The 20,543-nt window shown below is 62.4% G+C and overlaps 1 protein-coding gene across 7 annotated transcripts in view; it reads right to left on the minus strand.

Annotated features, from left to right (window-relative positions):
• Positions 1-657: 657 nt before the first annotated feature.
• TOM1L2 (target of myb1 like 2 membrane trafficking protein) overlaps positions 658-20,543 on the minus strand; it is an 81,523-nt gene continuing 61,637 nt past the window's right edge. Inside the window, exons 8-17 of one of the 7 annotated variants that reach the window (XR_014298352.1) lie at positions 18,470-18,603; positions 16,520-16,568; positions 16,096-16,219; positions 14,624-14,741; positions 13,222-13,297; positions 11,113-11,178; positions 6,560-6,619; positions 4,950-4,986; positions 2,111-4,310; positions 658-2,032 (exon numbers count right to left, since the gene is read on the minus strand). Coding sequence is in view for 6 of the 7 variants with exons in the window: in XM_082679583.1 (XP_082535709.1) it covers positions 6,302-6,619; positions 11,113-11,178; positions 13,222-13,297; positions 14,624-14,741; positions 16,096-16,219; positions 16,520-16,568; positions 18,470-18,603 (885 nt within the window). In the remaining variant the exon portion in view is untranslated. Of the gene's footprint in view, positions 4,311-4,949; positions 4,987-6,123; positions 6,620-11,112; positions 11,179-13,221; positions 13,298-14,623; positions 14,742-16,095; positions 16,220-16,519; positions 16,569-18,469; positions 18,604-20,543 lie in introns of those variants that run through there. The other 6 variants (XM_082679585.1, XM_082679587.1, XM_082679586.1 and 3 more) reach the window with 6 other exon arrangements.

Here is a 20,543-nt window from a genome sequence, read left to right on the forward strand (position 1 = left end):
TGGCACGAGGGCTTCAGTAGTTGTGGCACACAGACTCAGTAGTTGCAGCTCACGGGCTCTAGAGCGCAGGCTCAGTAGTTGTGGCGCACGGGCTTCGTTGCTCCGCGGCATGTGGAATCTTCCCGGACCAGGGCTCCAACCCGTGTCCCCTGCATTGGCAGGCAGATTCTTAATCACTGTGCCACCAGGGAAGTCCCTAATCATACACTTTAAATGGGTGAAGCTGTCCCAGAAAAGGGGAGGAGTGGCTCTCCAATCCAGCAGCCAGCCACGCTCGGGGAGCCCAGCGGAGGGCGCTGAGGAGGTGGCTCAGGCCTGGATGCTCCTGGGACCCGGTAAGAGATGGAGGAAGAACCCCGGCCCCTGGTCTGAGCTGTCAGGCAGGCTGTGGCGGGTTTACAGCCGCTCCAACCGAAAGCCCCAAAGCAGGCGGTGCCCCAGGGTGGCCAAGCAGGGACAGGCAAGGGGTGGGAGGGGCCTTCCAGGGTAGGGGCTGCTCGAGGCCCGGGGCCGCGTGTGGTGGCGAGCTTCCCTGCCTGCTCCCTCCAGCAGGGCCCACTCCGCCGCTGCCTAGAGAAAGCAGGTGGTCGGATCTGGCTGGCCCTCCGGACAGTCACCGCCGACTTGACAGAGATCACACAGCAACAGTCTGTTTGTTTATTGTGGAGTATTTTACATGCAAGATCCCAAACTAGACAGACATGTCTGGAAGGAGAGCCAGTGGGTGGACAGACGCTCTGGTGTCGCTGACTCCCCTCTAGACGGACCGCCAGGCTGGGGGACGCCGGACCACAAACCTGAGAACCCTCACAAGTCAAGTGCAAACTCGAGGAAATAAATATCCCCCCCACCCCCCGCTTCCTCCAGGAGTGCCTGGAGAGACGCAGCGAGACTCCGGGGTTGACAGCTGTTCCCAGGGTGCCCCAGGGACAGCACAGGCTGGAGCAGGGCACTGGGAGAGGCGGGGGCCCCCGGGCGTCTTCTGGGTGCACACGCTCAGCCCGGGTGGCGAAGCCGGCTCTGCCCACGTCGGGGACGGGGGAGGGGCCCGGACCTGGCGGCAGCCAGTGCAGAGCACCGCCGCCCTCCACGGTGCTTCCCCTTCGCCAGCCCACAGCCCCCTCGGACCCTCCGGAAGGCTGGGCTGGACTGAGTTAGAAGCGTGCGGAGGCAAGCGGGGCTGTGGCAGCAGGAAGGGACGGGAAGAGCCGAGTCTGGGCGCCTGCTGCCACCGGTCCCCTCTCCCCACTGGGGCCTTGAGGGAAGGCCCAGGCCTCACGCCTCCCCAGGCCCCTTGCCCTGGACCCTGGGTAAGGAGGGGGAGGGCAGCGAGCCAAGGCAGCGTGGCCCAGGGCAGACAGCACGGTCGCTCACACTGAGGGGGCTGACAGAGAGACAGGAGGACAGACGGCCACCTTGCCCTCTGGCCCGGCCAGCAACGAGCCGCTGCAGCTCTGCGGCCCTTGTCCCGCGCGTGCTGATAAGCCAGTTGCTCACGTGTCCCCTGGGCCGGTCGGCCTGCACGGTGCCTGGGGGTCCCGGGCAGAGGCCGCTCTGGGGCAGGCTGGCCAAAGGCCCGCCGGTGCCCGGGTCACACTGCACTTAGTGCCATTAGCTGCTGCCCACTGGCCAGAAAGGCAGGAGCAGAGGGTTAGTTTTCACATCTCAGCACACAACACAGAAAAGGTTACACACATCCCCAAGAAAATATCTTGACAAAATAAATATTTTAACCTATAATCAGGTATAATTAGTGCTTATAAGGAATCCCAGCAATAATGTAGTGTAATTAAGTACATACTGTATCTGTGATGTCTAACACTGGTGGAGAGGCTGCTGGCTCGGGGGTTCCCACTCCCCAGGGCGGAAGGCTCTGGCCAGCTTCCCTTCCCGAGCGCCGTGCCCCCCAGGCGGAAGGGAGCCAGTGGGAGGGGCCCAGGGCGCCTAGGGCTCAGGACAGGAAGGGTAGAGCAGCACCGCCCCGGGCACCTGCTTCCCAGGCCGGCCTACGGCTGGGGCAGGCTGCTGTGACCTGATGGGCGAGCAGAGGGTCAGCTCCAGCTGGGACGGCCAGCGAGGCCACCACCACCCGCCGCCCCGGCGGCCCCACCTCTCTCAGCTGTGCCTGGCTGAGCAGCTGGGGCTGGGGGGCGGCTTTGCGGGGCCTCCCTGGGCAGGTACGTCTCCACTTCACCCTCCATCGGGAGACCCCTGGGCTCCCTGCTTCACCGGGTGGAAGGCCGGCTCCTCCCTCAGCGGACGCTGGGCCTGGCTGCTGCAGCTCCCGTTGGACTGGCCACCCGAGGCCCACTGTCCCCCGCCCCCACACAGACACGCTCCCCAGGCTGCGCCCAAGGCCCGGGGATACCAGCTAGGGTCGCCAGGGACAACCAGGCCACCCAGCCACCTTCTGTGCAGCTCAAGTCGGCCAACTTCACACGCTCAGCATCCACGCCGGCCTCGGGGCCTCGCCCTTGGAAACGCCGAGGAGAGGGGTGCAGCTGTCTGAGGGTCGGGGCTGGGCGGGGTGCAGGCAGGCTGGCCCAGCTCTGTGGTGGGGACTTCCTGAGAGCCCTCTGAGGAACTGGAGTGTGACAGCCCCAGCCGGACCCCAGGCCTCCTCTCCAGAGGAAGCTGCAGGGTGCCAAGCTGGGTGAGGGTGCCAGGCTGGGTGTGGGTCCCAGACGGGCAGCACCCCGCTTTCCCCCACACCTGCTCCTGCTGGTGCCCCGCACAGCCCTCCAGCCCCGTCCTAAACGCTCCCGCTGGAGCCCACGGCGGCACTGATCCCGGCCTGTGTCAGGCCCAGCCTCTTCTCCCTGCTTGGGCTGCCAGGTGGGAAGGGCTGACCACACTGCGGGCCAGGCCCACCAGGTGGCCCTGCCAGGCCTTGCCCCGACGCCCAGGCCGCGCGTGCTGGAACGCTGATCTGGACCAGGGCTCACAGGCTGGTGGAAGCCGCGGCAGCAGTGTGTTCGCTCTTCTGGGCCACAGCACAGGGCGGCTCAGGCTGGACCGGGCTTGGGCCGAGCGGCTAGTGCCCTGCCCATGGCCCGAGATACCAGCAAGGACCCAAGACAGGAGTGGGTGTCACCAGCCCCTCCTAGGTTGGTTGGGCGCCGGGTTTGGGGTGGGAGGAGGTCAGGCTTCAGGACAGTCTGCAGGGGAGGCTGAGGCCCCGCCCAGTAGAGTGCAGGGGCCTTCGGCCACTGGGATCTCGCCTGGGGTGCAGCACCGCCTGCTGCTGGGCCCTGGAGGCGGAGGCGTGGAGGCTGCCGCAGACCAGGCCGAAGCACATTCACCAACGTGCAGAGCTCTCCCCAGCTGGCCAGAGCCAGCCCGCACTGTGCAGGCCCCCCCACAGGTGGGGCGGCCACAGGGCCCGTGGTGCACAGGGGCAGCTTGGAGACAGTAGAGTTATCTCTGCAAGAGCTGACCGGCCAGGGCTGCGAGCTGCCCTCCTGACAGCCCATGGCTCTGCCCACACCAGGAGCATGCAGGCCCGCGGGGGAGCCCTTGGTCCCAGGCTCGGCTGCTGAGCCAGCTTGGACGTGGGTCTGGGCGAGCAGCTGAGTATGAAGAAAGGGTCAAGCAGATGGCGGGTGAGAGACACCACCCGTGGGCATCCACAGAGCCTTCTAAGGTGCCGACACTCATCAGGCAGCAACGGTCCAGGAGGGCGACCAAGCCCGCAGGTGCAGACCTGCCCTCTCTGGGGCACAGGGGGTCACGGGAGGGCAGGAGAGGCCCGCTGAGCTGGGCAGGGGCACGCCGGGCAAGGGGCTGGGGCCTGAGCCCCTTCTCTGTGTGCAGGTGACCAGAGGAACCGCTCAGGACCAGACCCAAAGGGACTGCCCTGCCCGGTGCTGGACCAGCTGTGGGCTCTTCCTGGGAAGGAACAGGCAGAGGGAGCTGGTGGGCAGGAAGAGCAGAAGTTGAGGGGCTGTGGCTACAGCAACGCTGTCCCGCCGCCCACAGAGAGGGTGGCTAAAGCTGGTCCTGACTAGCGGGAGGTCTGGGAGCAAACACAGTGGCGTTTCCATGGAGACACAGCAGCGCAGGACCAGGTGAGGGCTGGGGATGGGAAGAGTGGCCAGTGCCTGGTGTGGATGGGGGGAGCTAGAGGTGACCTGCCGTGGGGGGGCCCAACCACAGGACAGCTCACAGGGCAAAGAGGGCGTCCTCCGACTGCTCTGGCTTCTTCCGGCTGGAGGGATTTGAGGCCGGGGCCGGAGCCTCCGCTGGGGGAGAGGGGAGGTTGGGAACCATTTCGGCAGCTTTGGCCCTTTCTTCAAGGAATTTATCGAACTCTACAACACAAAACAAGGCCGGCCGGGACTGGTAAGGGCTCAGCTGTATTGAGGCTCCAACAGCCACGCCCACCTGCTCCCCACAGAGCACCGCCCCCTTTCCTCCTCCGCCATCACCAGGGCAAGCGGGAAGCCTGCCACAAGCCGGCGGGGTGGGGGCGTGGGGGGCTGGGGGGTGCCAGTTAGGATTCCTGCCCCACCACTGACTTGGAGCTTTTCCATCATGCAGATCAGCATAGAAGGCAGGGCAGGGGGAGCTGGAGGGGAGAGTTCCTCCTTGAACTTGGCAGGGAAACCCCCCCCACACCCACCAAGCAGGGCTCTGTGCCTGCAGAGGGGCCCAGCTGTGCGGCCACAGGGTGCCAGGCCCAGGGGTTCCCTGCGTGCCCTGCTGACTGCATGGCATGTGTCTTGCTTCAGCTGCACTGAGCATCTGGCGGGGGCAAACTGGTCAGCAGTGCAGGCAACTGTGCCTACTGTTCACCAGCTGCAGCACCTCCCTCATCAGCACAAGGCCTGGGTGGGACACAGCCCAGGAGCCCGCAGGGGAGGCCCGCCCAGGCGGCATGGCGGAGGGCGGGGGGGCTCCCAGAGCCTGGGGCGGACACAGCAGCAGCGGGTTGTGGGGGGCAGGCCTACCTTCGCTCGTGACACCCTCCTCCAGGTCGTCGCCCTTCTGTGGGAGAGCAGAGAGAGGGCATTAGGACCCGCCCACCCTGCTGCCGCTCCCCGCCCTCGGCCACCCCAGGGCGGCACCCGAGCAAAACTTCCTACTTCCCGTCCCCCCAAGTTCTGTAAGAGCAAAGCACTGCTCTCGTCTTATCAGAGACGCAGAAACTTTGTTTTTAAAAAGTAAAAACAAACATAGTAGGTTCTAGGTTTTGATCCCCCAGAAGGGTCAGAAAGCAAAAATTCTAAAAGGTGCAGGTTCGTTCTCCGGCTGAGCCGCGGGGCAGGACTGCAGGGCGGCCAGGAGGAGGCTGCGCCTCAGGCAGCCAGGGCCCCGGGCGCTCCTCCGCTGGGCGTCCCCTCGCGGGCAGCCACAGGGCGCTGGGAGGTCACGGCCACGCCAGCAGCTGGGAACCGCGTGAGGCCTGGAAGCACGGGGCCGGACCCTGCGGCGCTCTGGCAGCGTCCTCCTGCGCCCCGATGCTGTCACTGGGGAGGCTCTGGGGGGTCAATTCTGTGCGGAACGTGGGGGCCACTGGGAACTCTGCACAGTGATGGGGAAGCAGACACGGCCCGGGCTTCCTTCCTGGCTCTGCCCCTGACCTGCTGCGCGGCTGGCTGGGAGGTCCCTGGTCCTCGAGCGCGGGTGCCCCCCGTGAGGTGGGGGCCCCGGCCTGCCTGCTCTGCGATGGGAGCTGTTGCTTTCCGGGCATTCCCTGGGAAAGGCGTAATGGGGGGGCCCCTCCTCCCCTGGCATGGCACCCGAGTCTCCGGGAAGCCCGGCTTTGGTGGGGGGGTTGGGGGCTGGCCCGGAGCGGCAGGAGGCCCGTCCTGGGGGCTGAGGTCTGCCGTCCTAGGTGGGGGGGTGTCCTGAGGGGAGGCAGCGAGAAGCAAGGACGAGTTGTCCTCAGGTCATGGGGAGAGTCCCACCAGCCATGACCATGGACAAACACCTCCCCTCCCAGGGTGCATTTCTTCACCAGCCCCGGGGGTGGGGGGCTGGGGGTGGTGGTGAGAGTGCTTGGCGGGGGCAGCGGGGGACCAGCCAGCACAGCCCTCCCCTCTCGGACAGGCTGCCCTTGCCAGCTGCACGATGTCCTAACCTTCCTGCCCATCTCTGGGGATAAAGACAATGGTCCCTGGAACCATTAAATCCAAGATACCAGGAGATGCTGGGGAAGGGGGATGAGAGTGAATTAAAAAACAAACACCAACTCATGTCTGTGTAAATTTCACAATTAAAAGAAAAAAATGTCTCTGGGTATATTTCACAATTAAAAGAAAAAAATGAAAACCAAAAAATAAATAAATAAAAATATAAATTAAAAAGCGTACAAAAACCCCAAACCAAAAGAACCCAAGCACACACACACCTGAAACCGCAGTAACTGGGAAAAGTCAGTGTGCGTCTTGGGGGCGGCGTGGCCCGCCGAGCAGGTGCGGACCCCGGGGGGCGCCTGCCCAGCCTCCCCTCCTCCACCTCCCCAGGGAGCGGCCCCGCGCCGGCCCCCAGGCCTCCTGTCCTCAGAGGCACCTGGGCCTCGCCACTCCCCACACGAGATAGAAAAGTCGAGTCTCACCAGGTCGGTCCTGAGCCACACCTCAATGTCGTCCATGACAGACGGCTGCACCACGGGGATCTATGGAAGCGGCAGGCAGCGGCCAGGCAGCCCGCGGCCAGGCAGGGGAGACAGAACAGCGGACACGTCAACCCAAGCAGCCCGACGGAGCCAGACGTACACAGAGCAGAACACGTTGGCGCAGCAGGCGGGCGGGCACGCAGGCAGCCACGTGGGAAACGGCAGGTGAGGGAAGCAGCAGCTCTAGGAAGCAGGGCTAGCGACGGGACGGGACGGGACGGGACGCGGTGGGGAGGGAGGCGCAGTACGCGTTCTTCAGTGGATAACTTTTTGACTAGCGTGTCTGCCTCTCAGCCCTGGGGCGCCGGCCTGCAGGCCGGTGTGGAGCCCCTCCGCCTGCGACAGTCCCGGCCCCGACAGGACGGGGAGGCCATGTGGCCGTCCGCCCAGGGCGGGGCAGGGGGCAGGTGGTCCAGGCTCGCTCACTGAAAGGATGGTGTCCTGGGGCATTTCTGAGTGGGAAGGGCACCCAGGCCTGGGTGTGGCCTGGCCCACAGCAGCCCGGCACATTCCTCCACCAGCAGACACAGGCCAAAGCAAGGGCTTTGATGACAAAAGGGACCGCAGGCTTTGGTTGTCTTTGTGTCCCTTTGGTGGAAAAATCAGGAAGCGGCCTGAATGCCGCAGCCTCCTCCCATCCCACCCTTTCCTCCCAGCTTCCAATGGCTGTCTGTGGCCCCAGCAACAAAGAAAAGAAGTGCAACTGAAAGCAGGGGAGTCGGGGGGGGGGGACGGGGGGAGCAGGGGAGCGGTTGGGAAGGGGGACCAGGGTCCCGAGCAAAGGAGGGCACCCCTCTGGTGCCTGGGCCCTGTCCACGCCTGGGCCACCCATGCCAAGGGCCTGAAAATCTATCTGGCTAGAAATACTTAAGCTGCTGTCAGACATAATCAAATGATCGTATGATAAGAAGGAAAAGGAACCTTTAACCCCTTCGAAGCCACGTTAATGAAATGTTGGCTCCCAGACTAGATAAACGAGAGGATGGCCCTTGACTGAGGTGACCTGCATCCTCACCTTGGCTGGGTCTGGGAGGTACCTCCTAGAACTCACTCACAAGCTCGCTATTTCTAGAAAAACTGCGGGCACTGTGTCTGTAGCTGGGTTCACCCCAACGTCACACAGCTGGGCCGGCAGACCCTCCTCTGGCTTCCACATGTGTCTCAGAGCGGCTCAGGCCAACCTCGATCAGATGAGGGAGATTCTGCCTATGTTGCCATTTAATTTCTTTGACCTACTGGGGACTTAAGAATGTTGAAATGAAAAAATACCAAGGAGTTCAAACCACCCTGAAATGACTCATGGTGACAAGGAACACATGGTCCTCCCTCCGGGCAGGACGCCAAGGGGCTGCTGGCAGCACCTGGAGCCGACTTCCCTCCCCACGGAGCAGGGACCAGTGGCGTCCAGGGTGCGACCGGCCAGTCTTACGCCTGCTGACGGGGCTTCTGCCCAACACGTTCCCATGACAGGAGATGCCAATTTTCGTTATCATGATGCTTCTAAGCCAGGATGCCCAGCCTCGGGGAGGACTCGTGCCACACCGCCAAATCCCCAGGACCAAGCGTGGGAAGTCAGTGTGTCTCCAGGGAGAAACCCGCCAACCCACCAGCCTCGACCCGCCCAGGAGGAGTGGGGATTCCTCGGGTCGCAAAGCTTGAAAAAAGACACTAAGTTGTCATGCGCCTTAGGCCTTCAGGTTTTGCTCGTAACTTTTTTGTTACTGTTCAGAATTGGTCCCTCGGGGGCAGGGATAGCGCCTCAGTTTTCTCCTCTGGACCGATCTTGAGAGCCAGCACGCTCAGAAAATAAACACTGACACATGAGAAGCTCCTCACCCCTCAAAACAAGCCTGCCACCCACAAGTCAGGGGTGGACTTGCTCCCTTCCAGGAGCTCCCCACCTCCGGGGCCCCAAGAAGCCCCAGGTCTGGGGCCTCAGCCTCGTCTGTGAAATGGGGCGACGTCTTCCGCCACTCACGACCCCAGAGCCCTTCAGTTCTAGTCGGGTGCTTCCGTTTCTAACTCAGAAACCCAGGGATGCCGGAGCCGTGGGGCCTGAGCCCTGACTGAGAGGCGCTGGCCGAGGGCATGCATCACGTGGAGTCGGGTGTGGGTGACAGGATAGCTCACGTGACGGGGGGATGGGCTGCCCTGCCAGGCTGGATGCAGCCTGGGCTCACGAGCCGCCTGCCTGGGAATCGATGGGGGAGCACGGCGCCAGGAGCGCGGCAAAGCTGCCCCAAAACCAGGTGCTTCAGACACAGTAGACACTTGCGCTGCCCTGCAAACAGGAGCTGCTCTGTCACCGCTCCAGCTGCGGGCACATCCCCAGGCCAGAGAGGCCTCAGCGTTCTCACCCTGAGCGACCTGGGCTCTCACACGCCCTGGGGTGAGCACCTCCCGGGCAAGGGGGCTGCCAGAGTGTGAGTTGGAGGAAGGAGACAGAAAGGGAAACAGATGCAACGAGAAAAAAATAAAGGGAGCGCGTGTCGGTACACCCTTGGATACAGACCGGCCGCCCAAACTCCCTAGCTCCGAGGACGGCCGGACGGGGCTGGCTGGCTGAGGCGCTGGATGCGGAGGGCAGCCGTGGACGTGGCAGGGGTGGGCCAGCCTGGGCTCAGACGGGCAGCCCTGCGTGTGGGCGGGAGGGTCACCGGCTCAAAGGGGAAAGGCACTGCCCGGTCTGCGTAGGGGGCCCCGCCCCAAGCCTGGGCCTGGGCAGCGGCAGACTTTTCTCTAACCTCTTTGGGTTCCTGCTGCGACTCCTACTCTTTCACCTATCCTGGCTGCACCCTGCGTGTGGGTGACAGGCCTCCGACCGCCGCCGGGAGAGGCAAGAGCACCGCCGTCCCCGGGCAGGCTGCTCGAGAAGGTTCTTGGGGCTCTCCTCCACGGTAACGGGCCTGGTGCTGGACCTGGATGCCCGACACGCCTCCCCGCAAGGAAACCAGCACCACTTCCAACGCGGCCGGACCAAGTGCTGCGCTCGGGTGCAATGCTTCCAGGGGCTCTTGCCCCCCGACAGTCCTCCTGCCACCTCCCCAACCTGAGGCTCAGTCTACAGGCCCTTTGGTCTCGCTCGATAGTACAAAAAGTTTCCAAGTAAAGAATTTGTACTTGGCAGGTTTGGAAAGACTCAGGGTTTCTATGCTATGGGAAATGAGGCAAAGCAATTAATATACGCTGTTTAAAAGAAAACAAAACAAAACACTGCAGTTGGGCAGGTGAGACACAGGGTTAGCTGTTAGTCGGGCTTGTTTCTGAAGTCGGAGACTGGAGCTCTAGGTGGGGCCGGGCAGGGGTGGGTGCCACCACCGGCTACCAAGCCACACGCGGGGCGGCTGTGTGGGCAGTATCATTTTTTGCAGGACTAATAGGCACAAGGACACACAGCTGGATCCTCCCAATTTGGACAGTGGAGTGGACGTGGTCTCCAGGAGTGCTGCTCTAAGGCCACCCGCACGTGTGGGCCAGAGCCCCTGCTTGTCCCCACAGAAGCAAACAAGGGGCCGGGCTAGCCCATGTCCCTAAGAACGGCCTTGGGGTCCGGTGCAGCAAGCAGGACGGGCTGCCGGCAGGTGGAGGGAGACGGCCCCCCGAGTGCGGCTGTGCTGGGTCGCCAGCTCCCAGCTGGGCGGGCAGACACCCTGGCCCCCGGCTCTGACAGCCCTTTGGCCCGTGTCCTCGAGAGCTAGTCGCACTTGCTTAGGCAGGTGACCCTGTGCTGCCCGCAGGCTCGGGCATGCTGGCCCAGCCTGAAGAGCCCTCCCCTGGCCCCAGGCTGGCCCGGCCCCAAGGGGTCAGTTCGGCTTCCTCCTGGTGTGTCTAGGTCTCCCGCTCAGGCTCCACCATGCACAGACCCCGGTCTCAGAGGTGAAATCGTCCCTGCACCGCAGGCAGCCTGCAGCAAGTGACCTCTCTGTGCACAGACTCGGGGCCACCTGATCACGAGGCAGGAGGGATCCTGCCGGGTCTTGGAGCCATGGACACCCTACTTCCTGAGGCTGACTGCGTGTATGATCCCCACATCTTCTTATTCCGTTCCAGTAGCGTTTGTGTTTCTTTAGGAGGTCTCAGATCCTTCCGGGGGCACAGTGGGCACAAACAATTACAGGACGAAACCCCATCGGCCTAGACTGCCACATTCACAGGCTGGGCGGCGTTCTCTGCCCAGTCAGATGCTTTGAGCCTGTCCTCTCAGAAACATCCCCTCCCAAGCAGAGGCCACAGTAACTTGTGCTCATCCTGGAAAAGTGAATACTGCCCAGAGCTCCAGAAACGGTAGAAGGAGGGAAAGGGCCCTCCCCTCACTCCTGCAAACGCCCGGACCTCCACAGAAAACCAGAGATGGAGTTTCTGGGGCTGGAAGTCTGCAGCTTAAGGAGACAGACAGGAGGGGAAGACTGGGCACCCGCGAGAAGACAGAGGGAAGCGCCGAGGGTGGTGGTGGTGGGGGGACAAGGGGCTCAGCGCGGCTGGTGACCTCTCACCATTCCTTGGGCTATGAGCCAGCTGTCTATGGGCTCCAGGTCAGAGTCCCCACCTTTACCTCTCTTCTGGGCCGAGGACAGAAAAGTCCCAGAAAGGAAAGTCACAGCAAGACCCGTGGTAAAGAAGCCAATAGCACATGTCATGGAAACAGAAAAGCCACTGTCAGAGCTGGTGCCCCGTCACCTGAGGAGCTGGGACCCAGCGGCCCACCCCCCAAACATGCCCTTACCTCCTGGATGAAAGAAGAGGCGTTTAGTAACAGGCACCCCAAGAGGGTAACACGCACTTGAACCCCTGTTCCCACGCCCCTGGGGCCGCAGAAGGCCGGCCGGGGCTGCCCTCCGCCTAGGCTCTCAGGGTCACTGAGGGGTGGCTTCACAGAACCAGCTTTTGCACAATCATCTCTACTTTCATTATCTTTTTCCTCCTCAGTTACCTGTGGCGTTCTTTTTCCAAACTCTTAATGTGAATGATGAATTTGGGGATATTGCCTTTTCTAAATGATGAAAGTATTTAAAGTTAGAACTACTGGTGTGGCTGTACCGTGAAGGTGTGGCTACACAGTTTTTTCTCCGTTACCGTGTTCTCAATTTCTCCCATGGCCCAGGTTTCATTTCCAGGGCAGCACTGTTTAGGATATGGAACACCATGACCCGAAGTACAGGCCTGAAGATGCATATAAGTGTGTGTGCACAGATACAAAGACACACCCACAGACAGGCGCGTGCGCGCGCGCGCGCGCACACACACACACACACACACACACACACACACACACACACACACGGCCCACATGAACCCTGCTCCCTGCATCACCCCATCGAGCAGGGCACACGAGGAGCAGCCTGCCTGCTGCAGGTGGAAATGTTGAAAACAGGAGGCAGGCCAGACACCCCGGGTGAAAGGCAGGGAGCTGGCTGCATTCCTGTGCTTGGACCCCGGGCACTGGCAGAGGCAGTGGCAGAAGGGCACTCCTGGCCTTGGCGGGGCAGGCCCTGGAGGCAGAGTGGAGAGCTGACCGGGCCGGCCTGGCCAGCTGGGCCAGGAGGATGGGCCGGCCTTACTGGCTCCCTGGTGCCCTGAGTTGGGGTGGGGGCCGTCCTCAGCAACAGGACCACTGGGCCACGGCACAGTCCCGGCCTCAGGGGTTCTGCGGGGGGCGGGGCACTGAGAGCCGCAGCCTGGGTGGCTCTTCTGCGCCCCCTGGTGGCTGGTGCAGAGGGACGCACGGCCCTCAACAAGCTGGCTGAGCCGGGAAGGACATGGGGACCAGGCGATGAGCTTTCTTGGGGACGCCAGGCCTCAGCACTGCCGCCTGCCCGGGCCACTTGGACAGGGGCTGCGGGAGGCCGAGGGCTGGTGTTTGGGAAGCCAGGCTCCCCTCCAGTGGACAGATGAGCGCTGCCCCTTTGTAGCCCGGGATGGGGCGGGCCAGGGGGCGGCTGTTCTGGGGCCACTGTCCCCCCAACGCCACCCCCCCCAACACACACACACATTCATTCGCTCGTGGCCACACACATTTCTCAGGCGAGAAGGGAACCACCTCACGAGAAGCATGGAGGCACAAACCTTTTCCTTCCGGGCACTGCGATCTCCCAGAAATCACAGAAGCCCCTCCTTCACCTCCGAGCACCTCTGCCCTCAGCGCTGCTCCCCCACTCCAGCCCCCTCCCCAAGCCAGCCCCACCAGCCACCTTCTGAGGGCAGGCCTGCAGGGACAGGCCCAGGCCTCCATTTCCCTTCTGTCAGAGAGCCGCCCACCCCAGGGCACTGCAACCTTTGGGGAGAGACCCTCTCTGGCCACAGGAGCCCTGCGCCCTGAGAGCTTAGAGCCACCATGGGGGACAGCAGAGGCTCCCCATCAGACCTCCCCGGGGTGCAGCCCCGCCCAAGGTGGCTCGCGGAGTGCCCTCCGCACATCTCTGCCTCTCTGGGCCTGTCTCCTCCTGGGTGTCCAGATATGGGCGTCCCCACGGGTGGGGGGCACTCAGGAGCTGACATGGCTCACCCCAGTCTGCCCTCCGCGCCGCCAGCCTGCCTAACTCTCCAGCTGGCTTTACCAGACGGCCCTGCTTCCCCCAGGCAGAAAAACAGGGCGAGAGACCTACCACTTCGGGGTTCTGTTTCCGACCGTCTACCGCAGAAGCAATTACTCCGACGGCCTGGGGGTCCTCGTAGGTGGCCCTGGGGACGAAGCAGCACAAGCAGAGTGGTCACGGGGGACCGGGGGGTGGTGACCTGCAATCACCCTCCATCTTCGGCACCTTCCTCACGAGTACTCAGAGGCCTCGGCATGTAGGTCGTGGTCTGGCCGCAGCTGAAGCCAGGAGGCCTGGGTTCAAGCACAGCCCAGCCACTCGCTCCCTCTGGGGTCTGGGACTCTGTACCACCTCCATTTCCCTCTGTTAAGTAACACTAGAGGCATCTGTAAAGCTCAAGGACAGGGTGCCAGAGGGCCCGGAACTGCTTAGAGGGAGAGGCTGGATGCAAGCAAAGGGGTCACAATTCTCATTTTAAAAGCAGCGGCCTTGGCTTCCCTGCTGGCGCAGTGGTTAAGAATCCTCCTGCCAATGCAGAGAACATGGGTTCGAGTCCTGGTCCGGGAAGATCCCACATGCCGTGAAGCAACTAAGCCCGTGCGCCACAACTACTGAGCCTGCGCTCTAGAGCCTGCGAGCCACAGCTACTGAGCCTGCGCGCCTAGAGCCCGTGCTTCACAACAAGAGAAGCACCGCAATGAGAAACCCGTGCACCGCAACGAAGAGTAGCCCCCGCTCGCTGCAACTAGAGAAAGTCCGCGCACATCAACGAAGACCCAACACAGCCTAAATAAATAAATAAATAAAATAATAATATTAATAAAAAAGCAGCAGCCTCAGTGGCATCTGACAAGGAAGGTGGTCTCCCGGTCTGGGGTGAGGGTCTGTCACTCATTGCGGGGTTTTCTTCTTCTGCTCCCCGACTTCTTTTGCTGTATCCATTTTGAAAGCAGCTAAAAGGTGCCTGGGGCCCTGGGCTTCTGGTCAACCTGCTGAGTCCTGAGTACGGGACTCAAAGAGCTGGATGCGTCAAGATGCTGGGTCCCGGGGGAGGTGGTCAAAGGCTGAACAGAAAGCTCAAAGCAGGTTCCAGGGAGATGCAGGGGGCTGTGTGTTTTGGAATCAACTCCCCTAATTCCACAGGGCTCATCTTGGCCAAAGCCGCTGTCAGGAAAGACGCTGCTTGCACCCCAGGGGCGAGGAACCAACTCGGTGCCTGCCTGCCCCACCCCGTGCCCCCAGCTCCTCCTACAGATGAAGTTTCTGAGGCAGCAGCAGCGCGGGGGCAGGGAGAGCAGGGGAGCAGGTGGCAGGAACCCGCATGGCCGCCCGGCTCAGGGTGCTGGCCTCCACTCAACAGCTGTGTCTACCGCCAGGTCCCGGCAACCAGACCCCAGTGAATAAAAGGCCACTTTGTGCTGGCCACGGGCCCAGGCCGGGTCTGAGAGCCCCCGGGAGGGTCCCCACATACGTCTTGCGCTGCTCAGCCGAGGAGCTCCCTCTGGTCTGGGCGAACATGTCAAAGCCGTCCCGGGGGTGACACTGCTGGAGCGAGCTCAGGGTGCCGCTGACGCTCTCCGTGCCCAGGTCTGTGCAACAGAACAGAGGAGGGGTGGGCGACAGCAAATGTGGGCCTGACCCTGGGAAGAAGTCACCTGGCGGGCTGAAGTCCTGCGGGGGCAGAAGGGAGCGAGGACAGCCCCCGAGCCCCCCAAGTCGCTCCCGAATGAGGGCGAGCGGCGAGCAGGCGGGCCGTGCAGGCTCCTGCCCGCACCAAGGCGCCCCTGGGAGCCGGTCACAGAGGCCACAGGCCAAGGTCACTCATGTGACAAGTACTTCGTAGGCGCGCGCACGGCCAGAGCTCGACCCTGACTGGACCACAGTGACTCTGGCGCGGTTCCCGGCCTCAAGGGGGTACACAGAGTAGGCGGACAGACAGCAGCACAGAATTAGGTGGAGATATGGGCGGGGGACCGGAAACTGCTACAGGAGCGGGAGGGGGGCTGGGCGGCGGGCAGAGGGGGTGACGCGGGAAGGGTGCCGGCGGAGAGACGAGGCTGCTGAAGAGGTCACACGCCAGCAAAGGAGTCGATGGGGAAACACTAGAGCTTTTTAAAGCAGGGGCAGCGGAATCCAATCTGAATTTTAGGTATTAAGCCTGGTGGCCACATGCTGGGTAGACTGAAGGCAGAGAAAGAGAAACAGTGGCTACGGATACGTGAGAGGTCGAGAAGCCACTACAGCAACTGCCAGGGCACTGAGTGAAAGCTTGATTCAACCGAAATGAGACGAAGGTACAAAGACAAATACTAAGGAAACAGGAGCGCAGGGTGGAAGACGGCATTTTGAGAGGGCCGTGCTGAGTGGTAATGTAACACTGTGACCTCCTCTGTCCCAGACTGGGCTCATCCAGCCCGGGTGGGACATCCAGCGTCACGGACACACATTAAACTGAACAAACTGCGAGAAAATGGCATCTTTTGTTTTAGGTTTCAGAGGATGGCGCACTCTCACTGATATTAGCTCAAGGAGAGCAAACCCCTTCCTGTTGACAAGCCCAGGGCAGACGTCACCGATCAGCCATGGACTCTTCCAAGCCCCGACGTGGCCTCAGCATCCTTCCTGGGCCCACGTGCCAAGCACCCAAGCAGCTGACACCTATTTGCCACCCTTGGCCTGGTTGACGTTGAGAAGGAAATCACTCCAGCCATAGAGAATAAGCCACGTACAACACAGCAGCCACCTTTCTTCAAAAAGCCAACAGCTTCCAGTCCCTTGGACCACCTCGCACCCCTGCTTTCCAAGCTGGGTTCAAACTCTAAGTTTAGGGAACAAGCCTTCAGCTGAAATGGCACAGCAGGACTCAGGCACACGCTGTCCCACGGGTCCCCCACAAGGCCGGCGGGGGGCGGGGGGGGCGGGAGGCAGTTCCGGGACACTCACCCAAGCCCGCAAGCTGGGAGGAGAGGGAAGACGGGGGCACCGTGCCCCCCACGGTCGGGCTCACCACGGCTGGAGACCCCGGGCCCAGGTCGATGAGGTTGTCCTCTGTCACTTCGCTCAGCACCTGCTGGGCAGGAGGTGGGCTGAGCCCCGGCCCATGTGCTCGGCCCCGAGGGGAAAGCTGGCAGGCACCACCCAGGGTCCCGGGTGGGCTGTTGTGAGTTACCCCCTGCCCCTCCCCCATCTAAGGGACAGCGAGGTCCCAGGGGCTTCTTTGCCCCCTCCCGCCAGGGATGTGCCCTGCCGGCACCTCCTCAGAGCCCACCCACCAGAGCTTGCTCTCCCATCGCCCGGATATTTTAACCCCAGGAGACCCCAGGTTTCCCGGCCTCCAGAAAGGCGAGAATTCTGAAGGAATACTCACTCCATTACTGGCATTTTGAACGGATCGGCCTGACCTGTATCGTTCAAACCTAATGGGGAAAGGAAAGTGGAGTAAGGAGAGGGAGTGCCCGGGACACGGCATCGCGAAGCCCACTGGCCTGGGAAGCTCCCGGGGCCCGTGGGCCGGGAGGCCAGCAGAGACCCAGGCTCTGGGGAAGGAGAACCACCGGGCCCATTTGGGGGGCCAGGGAGTGGACAACCCCCAACACACAACTTCGCCCTTCCTGCTGCTGCATGGGGCTCCCCCGAGTGGGGATCAGCCTCCCAGCCTCCCCAAGGGCACTGCAGGTGCGGGCTAGCACATGCAGGAGGCCATCCTAAGCACCCCCAGGGCCAGCCACCTTCCCTGGGGGCGCCCCAGATCCAGAGGAGAACAGCAGCCCCTCCCTGTTGGACAGCTCTGTGGCGGAGTGACGAGCTGAAGGGCTAACTTGCTAGGGGAAGGGGTGGGACCCAGGGCCAGGCGTGTGGAGCAGGAGGGCAGGCACAGGCCCCAGCAGCTGCGGGAGGGTCGGTGAGCCAGGGCCCCCGCCTGCTGGCCGCAGCCTGGCCGAGGACAGACTCTCCTCTCCAGCACCCAGGTCATTCTCTATCAGGTGGGGACCAGCATGGCAGCCCCAGACGCCACAGGCTAAGAGGCCGCCAAGAGACCTCTCCAGCTGGGGATCTGCTGAGATTCCCTGCTCCACACTGTTCTCCCCATGTGCTGGGGTCAGCCCCTGGTGAGCAGGGATCCCCGGGGGGACAACTGGTCAGGCCACCCGTGGGACGCAGTTTATCCTCAGTGGTCGACAAGGACAGAAATATGACCCCCCCTGAGGTTCTCCTGCGGGAGCACCTTCCCACGCCCTTGCTGACCATCAGTCTTAGCAAAGGCTCTCTGGCCGGAAGGGCACCTCAGGGCTGCCGGCCCCGGGCTTTGCCTCTGGATCGTTGTCACCCTGTGCCAGAAAGGGCTGAGACGGGTTTAACAGGTGAAAAGCTCAGCCTGTTTACAGTGGAGACCCTGGCACCGCAGGGCAGGAACCCGGGGCTCTGGGGCCGGGAGTTGAGGCCCCCGGCTCTGTTCCTGCGCTCCCGTGGCACAGGGGGCCCCAGACGGGCCCCCATTCCTCCTGTGGAGGGCTCGTCATCTGTCGGGTGGACACAGGGCCACCCACCGCTGCCACCACGGTCGAAGCTGAGACACAGCCCAGAGCTGTGGCAACCCCAGCAAAATCACCCTCCAAGGCCCAGACGCGAGCATCTGTCACCCGGACCCTGCGTGATGCCAGGTCATCAGACCACGAGTCAGCGGCCCGGGGCCCAGGCCTCATCCTTAGGAGCAGAAGGCTGGCCAGGCCAAGGCGCTTTCTGGGGCAGCCCCGTCAGAGCCACGAATGGGAGCCCGCTCGCCACTTCCCTGCTTGCTGAGCACTGCCTGGATCACTCACCTTTCTCCCTGAGGGACGGCTCTGGGAAGGCAAAAGAATATGCACGTTTGTCACCTCAAACCCCAAAATGATTTGGAAGAACGGAAATGCGTGTCTCCCCCAGCGCTCACACCTGCCTGCTTCCGCGTCCACACATGCTGGCGGCGGCAAAGGAAGGGAAAATCTCTTTCTCTTTTTTTAAAAATGGGCAAGAGGAAATCTTTTTTTCCCTGATAGAGATTTCTCCCCCTTAATCCTTTTCAGATTCAGAGGATCTTCAAAGGAGCAGGTGCAGGAGCGCAGGGTCTCCGAGCCCCATCCTCCCTCCTGGGCTGGGGTGACAGCGGCCAGCCCGAGGCTCATGAAGGGCAGCGCCTGACTCTGCGGCACGCTCCTGCTGCTGGCTCCCAGGAGAACAAGAAGCACTTCCCCGTCATGGGAACAGGTCAGCATCTCCGAGGAGTATTTTCCGCCTCTACTCTGCACGCCCCAACCCCCACCCCCGCGCCGGCTCCCACCTCTCGTATCGGAGGAAGACGTTGTTGAGGTCATCGTTGACGTGCAGCAGCTCCTCGGTGACCTCCTCGTTGCACACGCGGGAGATGAGCTCCACAACGCGCTGCTGCATGGCGCGGCAGGTCCTGTGCAGCTCCTGCGGACACAGGTCTGGCTACCGCGGGTGCCCCTTGTTCACACTCTACTTGCTTTGCAAATACATGTGCCAGTTCGTAAAGCCACACGGGCCCAGCCTTGTCCACAAAGCCGGGCGTGTGCGGGAGGCCAGGTGGACCCCCGCCCCACCCACCAGGCGGCGCCTCTTGATGGACAAGCGTCCTAGCGCACACTCTGCTGTGCGCAGAGTACGGGTTTGCACAAACCGTCTGGAAAATCTAAAAACGTGATTCTCTGCAGTTGCTTGTTCTCTTCAACAGACTGTGCCAGATGCCACTCTACCACTTGGGACAGGACGCCCCAGCCTCTGCGTATCATCGTGCATCTCGCCCGCCAAGACTCCCTGTGCGCTATGAACACGCCCTGAGCCCGCACTGCCGCCCCAGACTGCCTAGAGCGCCCTGGGCTCCCCTTCACCTCCAGTAGGTGCAGACTGGCTCCCAACCACCCCAGAGGGCGAACCCCCCCAGAGGAGGCTTCACGGAGGCGCCGCCAGCCCTCACTAGGCTGCAGGGAGCATCTCAAGCACCTGGCACACACCCCCGAAGCACCAGTAGCACCCGCAGGGAGAGGCCAGGGCTGGATTCAATCTCCCCCCAGAGCCCAGTCCCTGCCGGGTGTGGCGGCCAAGGCAGCAGCAAGCAGCCCTGACCACCCGCTGTCCGGGGGTCCAGCGCCCTGGGCTCCACCTGCTGTCCGGGGGTCCAGCGCCCTGGGCTCCACCCGCTGTCCGGGGGTCCAGCGCCCTGGGCTCCACCCGCTGTCCGGGGGTCCAGCGCCCTGGGCTCCACCCGCTGTCCGAGGGTCCAGCGCCCTGGGCTCCACCCGCTGTCTGGGGGTCCAGCGCCCTGGGCTCGGCCCTCCTAGGGTGGGATGGGGGCACCGGGCACCACCACGGCAGCCATGGTGGCTATGCTCTCATCTGTTCGGACACTGATAGGTCTCTGTAGAGTTTCACTCGTGGAGGAGGTGTTCCATCACTTTGCAGAACGTTTGGGAAGCGCTAGGTGGTTTCTGGGGCCTCGCCTGGAGGAAGGATGAGACCCGAGGCCGTGCACTGGGGTCTGGCTCCCGTGGCCTTCAGCTGGGGCAGAGGCGGGCAGGACATCCCCCACCCGCTGGCAGGGCCTCGCGTGCTCTACGCCTGGGTTGGCACCCAGGGACCGCCCACGGAGCTTTGCCTAAACACGGCCCGGATCAGGGGTCTCCAGGGGTCTCTGCAGAGAGAAAGTTTCACCTTCTCCTTGCTTCAACCTTTTAAGTTACTGTCTTAAAAAAATTAAACAGGAAGAAACGAGAAGAGATTGCACGGGAGAGGAGGACCAGAGCATGAAGATCTGTGCCACCACAGACACCCGCTGGCTGCCTGCGGGCCCTCCACGCCGTCACCAGCAGGCAGACCCTACCTGCCTCCAAACCACCCGGACAGGCACCTTCTCCTGGTCCTGAGCCACAGACAGCCAGAGCCTGCCCGGCTTGCCCTTCCCGCCTGGCAACAGCTGGGACAGGAACTTCCTAAACGCAGACGGTCTCATTCTGGCCTCTGGGGTCTGGTTCTCAACAGAAGGGAGGGCGGCTGGTCACTGCTCTTGGTGCAAAAGCCCTCCATCCACCAGAAGGCTTTGTAAAATGTCCCTTTTCTGTCTAATTCATCCCAATGCCTGTATCTTTTCTTCAAGGGACATTCTCCTCCCCACCTTGCAAAACCATCTTTTAATCATCTTCTGGGTCTCCTCTGAACCCACAGGGAATAAGGCCCTGAAGATCTGCTTTCTACAGCTGCAAAGGAGACAGGAGGGAGACACAGTCTTTGTTGAAGAGAAAGGGGGAAATAATGAAGCTGAACACATAGAATAAACTAGATTTCTCTAGAGAAGATGGTCCTGGCCCCCCTGGTTTTTGTTGAAATGAGAGGCAAGA

Source organism: Grampus griseus, assembly GCF_964374135.1.
Source record: "Grampus griseus genome assembly, chromosome: 20".
Taxonomy (NCBI): Eukaryota; Metazoa; Chordata; class Mammalia; order Artiodactyla; family Delphinidae; genus Grampus; species Grampus griseus.